The 4,817-nt window shown below is 58.0% G+C and overlaps 3 protein-coding genes across 3 annotated transcripts; all 3 read right to left on the reverse strand.

Moving 5' to 3' along the window:
• Positions 1-30: 30 nt before the first annotated feature.
• Positions 31-442, reverse strand: SPRG_04328 (hypothetical protein; the record flags this gene model as incomplete). Its single annotated transcript, XM_012343258.1, has 2 exons — positions 31-40; positions 114-442. 2 exons carry the CDS (start codon positions 440-442, stop codon positions 31-33), a joined length of 339 nt encoding a protein of 112 aa, XP_012198648.1.
• A 1,776-nt stretch (positions 443-2,218) lies between these two features.
• Positions 2,219-2,578, reverse strand: SPRG_04329 (hypothetical protein; the record flags this gene model as incomplete). The annotated part of the gene is made up of 1 exon (XM_012343259.1): positions 2,219-2,578. The coding sequence occupies one exon, from the start codon at positions 2,576-2,578 to the stop codon at positions 2,219-2,221; it is 360 nt and encodes a 119-aa protein (XP_012198649.1).
• A 1,147-nt stretch (positions 2,579-3,725) lies between these two features.
• On the reverse strand, positions 3,726-4,817 carry SPRG_04330 (hypothetical protein). Its single transcript, XM_012343260.1, has 3 exons — positions 4,556-4,817; positions 4,197-4,497; positions 3,726-4,137 (listed from the first exon to the last, which is right to left on the reverse strand). Exons 1-3 carry the CDS (start codon positions 4,714-4,716, stop codon positions 3,775-3,777), a joined length of 825 nt encoding a protein of 274 aa, XP_012198650.1. The 5' UTR covers positions 4,717-4,817; the 3' UTR covers positions 3,726-3,774.

Raw genomic sequence — 4,817 nt, forward strand, 5'->3', positions numbered from 1 at the left:
TCGTGTTGAAGTTGGCCGCCGCGATCGCTGCTATGTCGGTCTCGGTGATCCAGCTCTTGCGGTGCGCCTCAAAGCGCGCGCCCAGCTGGCCCTTGACGCCCGCGGCCGCCGACGCATATGCGGCCGCCGCGTCGACCTCGGTCCACGTCGCGTTCGCGGGCAGATCCTTCCAAATGTCGGAGCGCGGGTTCATCCATTGCTCGGCGACGAGCCAGCCGCCAAGGTTGACGCCACGCACGGGCACGCGGCCGGCGGCAATGGCCTGCGCCACGTAGACGGTCGTCGGCGCTGGCCGCGCCGCCACATGCAGGCCGACGATCACGGCCGCGAGGATGCCGACGGGGAAGATGAGCCAGATGACGCGCCGCAAGGACGCCTTGCAGCTGCTCACGCTCTCGCGGGGCGCGACCGTCTCCGCGTTCGGGACCGCCGGGCTCTTCATCGATTTGTGGGAAAGGCCGATGTTGCTCTTTGGACGTGGATGTTACCTTAGGTTCGACCTACGGTTGACTAGAGGCGCTGCCCTCTGGTACTATGAAGTATGCAGATCGGTATTTCGCTGATAAACTCTAGTAAGATCTTATGGCTGAGGCAATCGTTCCGTCGCTGCCTTGGCTGCTCTGTTGCGATGCGGTGTATACAGTAGTCTGCCTACTGCGATCTGAGGACGCGGGATCGAGGCGAGCCTTAGGCTAAGGGTATAAAAATGCGTTCAACAGGGTTGAGAGGATCGAGCCTAAGGTATCGAAGGGCCAGGCGTGAATAATTGGTCCATTCCACCCCATGAATTCGCGTATAAGAGTAAAACCAGACGAGTGAAGCGCATGTGATTGGATACCAAAACTGCAAACAGTACTTTTTAAGCGAATGATGGCGATAGCCAGATCGCGCGACGTGTGCAATGACGTGTGACGCGATCGAGTCGCTGCGAGGACAACCTTGCCACGGTCATCCATCGGCCGAGCTGGGCACTGAGCTGGGCACTCAGTCTGAGATCTAAATACGGACAAGGCAAGAAGCAGGGACATCGTTGCCTGAAAGCCGACCGACCGACAATCCACTCGAAGTAGTTCACGCATCCAGGGGGCTAGGGGGACTTTTCCGTCAGGTCACACAAGGAACGACACAATGCGTCTTTGTCCTCTTCGACGATCAAACGACCATGTCAGTAGCGGGTGAGGCGGGTTAGGTTTACGTCAGCAACTACAACTTCGGGAATGGCCCAAGCAGGACACCGTGGTCTAACCTTGTGTCTCTTTACACCAAGTAGTTGGCTCGAATCTCTGTTGAATACTTGTTGCATCCTTAAAAATGGTCTGGCCACGAGTCGACCATAGTGTACATGTCAATACTGTACATAGGGTGTCTCGGCTCGCTCAAGCTCGGTGCGGCCCATTCTTTGCAGCACGCCTGGCTTCCCGGCCAACGTCGCGAGTACTTTGAACGCCCTGGCGCAGCACCGTGGCGCGCCCGCCTGGTGACGACGCTACCACACGTGCTCGACACCGATCTCGTCACCGTAGCCACTCCTGTCACCGTCTTTTGAGAAGCGCCTCCAGATCCGTCCTGGCGCAGAACAAGTAGCTTTGGACCGAGCTGACCGAGGCGATCGTTGTCGCTTGTTCCGGCGTCCCCACGCACGACGCTGTCTAATACTTCGGTACACGCACTCTTCCGAGCTTACAGCCAGTATTGCAGAGAGCAACCGTCATATCGATCTCGTTTGTCGAGTTCATGGCTCCATACGGTACGCGGGCAAGAACGCACTGTCCATGCTTCGTTCAACGGCTACTCAAAAGGAAGCATCATCGCCCCTCTCAAGCCACAAATCGAGCCCCCTGAGCGCCCACGTACGAGTACGTTTTTCGCGCGAAGCCTCTCGAGGCAACGGATTCATGCGCTGCTGTCAATGGAAGGGCAACGAGGCGAACGCAGTCGCACAATCAAGATACTGACAGACGCTTGGAGCCGTTGTTTTTGGCCACGTCAAATAAAACACGCCCCACGGCTCCACCCCGCACACCACCTTTGTAGACCGACCTTGAAGGGTTTGCGTGCGCATTGAATTCTTATTTAACTACTAGTATTGTCTACTAGTATTGATATTGAATTTAGTCGCGTGAATGTATTTTAGTGGCCGACTAGACACGCGGTGCAGTTTGGACCTTCCTCTGGGTCGCGGCTTGAAACAGTCAAATAAATACGCGCGGTGGCGAGCTCAGACGGCGGCCGCCACGGCGGCTGTCGACACGCTCCGGGTTTGGGGTACTTGCTGCTGCTGTTGTTGTTGCTGTGTGAATTGCTGCTGGAGCTGGTGCTGCTGGCGCCGGCGGCGGTGGGCTTGCTGGATCAAGTGCAAGAGGAGGACCTTGATGGTCTTTTCGTCGAGGACGCGGCCGCGCGCGACTTCGTTGATGCGGTGCTCCATCTTGTACGCGACCAGTGGCAGCTTGGCCGAGAGCTTGGTCGCCGGCAGCTTGCTCTTGGACGCGCTGTCGTTGAGGAGGCGGGCGACAATGTACACGTTGCGCTTCCGGGCTTCGGTGAGGCACATGCGGTAGTTTTGTGTCATTGTCATGCTGGCTGGGATTTGATGCAAATTAAAAACTGAGGCAAGAGGCGGCTTGTGGCAGCGCGTCTGCGTGTCCCTAACGGAGCCCGCATAGAAACTTGGCTCGGGACAAATCATCGCGCCAGAGACAAGGTCCATGGCGCCATTGCCGCTGGGTCATAAATAGGGCCTTCGAATTGCACTAAGAAGTACCTAGCTTTGGCCATTTGGCTGCTTCATAGGACGTTGGCCGTTCCCAATCGACCGCCAAGCGACACGAGGCATCGACTGCACCAAATGCATTGTCCAAACGACTTGGTTGAGGAGGGAAGAGCGTTCGTTATTCAACACCATACGAATTAGGTGATCACGTCCAACTTCAACTTGATGTAGCGTGCAACCTTGTCGTGCCACCATGGTCACCGTTGCGCCAGAGCGCATATGCTGCTCGACACGATCGCGACAACGGTCATGTAGTGAGCGCTTGCCGACGCACGAAGCTTCCGTTTTTACCGACCAATCCAAGTGCAACCGGCCGAGCCATGTGTACTTTTTAAGGGAATTCGTGATTGACAACGCACTGGCTTTTGCCGGCTCGCCTTCAATCGTCCCCGCAATCGAACTGCGCGAAGCACTAGGGGACGGGCTTGGATACGCACATACAATTCCCAACTACACGGGGTACGAGACATGCGGGCGCCGATGCTTCGCTGCATTGTCTTTGTCGATCCGTCGACGCACCCGCATGATATGACGCCGCCCCATAAAACGCGCCACCGCGGCCGGCGATTGCAGACTTGTCATCCGCGCTGCGATATGAAGCACCGTCGGTGGAGTAGTAGTACTCGAGTCATTGGAGCAGCAACGCTTGGCCGCTCGTCGCCTTGGCTTGCATAGTAGCTCCCGCGCACACCACTAAACCACGCATCGGTACGCTCCCATACATCGATCGTACGTAGCGGGCATAAAGAGATGCAAGGGAGGGCCACTGGCACAAAGCAATGAGCCATGTGCTTAGAAAAGGCACCTGATCGGACGCTCGCGCCAGCAAAGCATAGACGCACGCCGCGACTCGGACCAGACACGCATCCGCCTGCTGTAGCGTCCCGGCGTCAAGAGGTATGCATCTCCGTGCATACAGGTAATCCATCGCAGCATGTCTCAAGGTCCCAAGGGCACGATGACAAACGGAGCTTCTTGTGCGTGCTTAGCAGCAAAAACGGCTATGTCTCGATCAGCATCTCGGCAGCCGGCACGGCTTCGGACGCACTCGCGCGGTGCCGAGCGACGCGTCGGAGCGTGTCCTTAAAGTCCTCTTCGTCCTTCTCGGCCTCAAACACCTGAATCGCGGCTTGGACGACGACGTCATTCTCAACGAGAGCACTTTTGAGTGCGAGCAGCTCGTCTTCCGGCAAGTCGAGCTCGGACACGAGGTGTAAGATCTGCTTTTCCATCGCCGACACGTCGATGACACGCTTCTCGTCGTCGTCGCCGTCATCCTTGTCGGTGGTGCGTGGACTAAAAGGCGAACTGGCGACCGTCGCGTCAGGCGATGCGATGCGCTCGAGCGTATCGACCAAGTCGGGCTACCATGTCATAAGCATGAGCCACAGTCCACATCGTGTTTCTAGCATCATCGACGTACAATGTCGAGGCTGTCGGCGTACACGTCCAGGGCGGCGAGGACGCGCGGGTCCTCGGGCGCCAAATGCTCTTCGACGTCCTGGCTGAGACGCCCGGCCGTCACGAGCTCGTCGAGCGCATGCTTGGCCGCCGCCGTGTCGGTGGTTGCAGAAGTCGTCGCCAGTCGGACAAGCGTGTCGATAAAGTCGTCTTCGTTCCGGTCCTCGAGGAAGAGAAAGTACGCCGCCATGAGCCGCGGGTCGTTGGCGTCCCAGAGGTCGCGCAGCCCCGCGCCACGCCCGCTTTGCTCGAGCGGCACAATCCTACGCAGGAAAAAGATCACGCGTCGATGCTGCAATCACACAGGCGACGACGACGCACCACGTGTAGAGGATGCTTTGGTGGTTGGCTTCCCAGTTCAAGACCCCGCAGAGGTCGTGCAGCACGGGAACGAGCGCTGTTTTGTCGCCGTCACGCTGAAACGACGCGGCGGCCGCAAACAGACGTGCATCTTGCTTCTTGATGAGCGTCTTGAGCGCCATTTGCTGACCTGCGCTAATGTCGGACGACGCCACGAGGCGCTCCAAGAGCTGGGCAATGTAAAACTCCGTCGACGTTGGCGGGTAGTGCGACGGCGAGAAGA

This window comes from Saprolegnia parasitica (genome assembly GCF_000151545.1).
Source record: "Saprolegnia parasitica CBS 223.65 unplaced genomic scaffold supercont2.13, whole genome shotgun sequence".
NCBI classification, from domain to species: domain Eukaryota; phylum Oomycota; class Saprolegniomycetes; order Saprolegniales; family Saprolegniaceae; genus Saprolegnia; species Saprolegnia parasitica.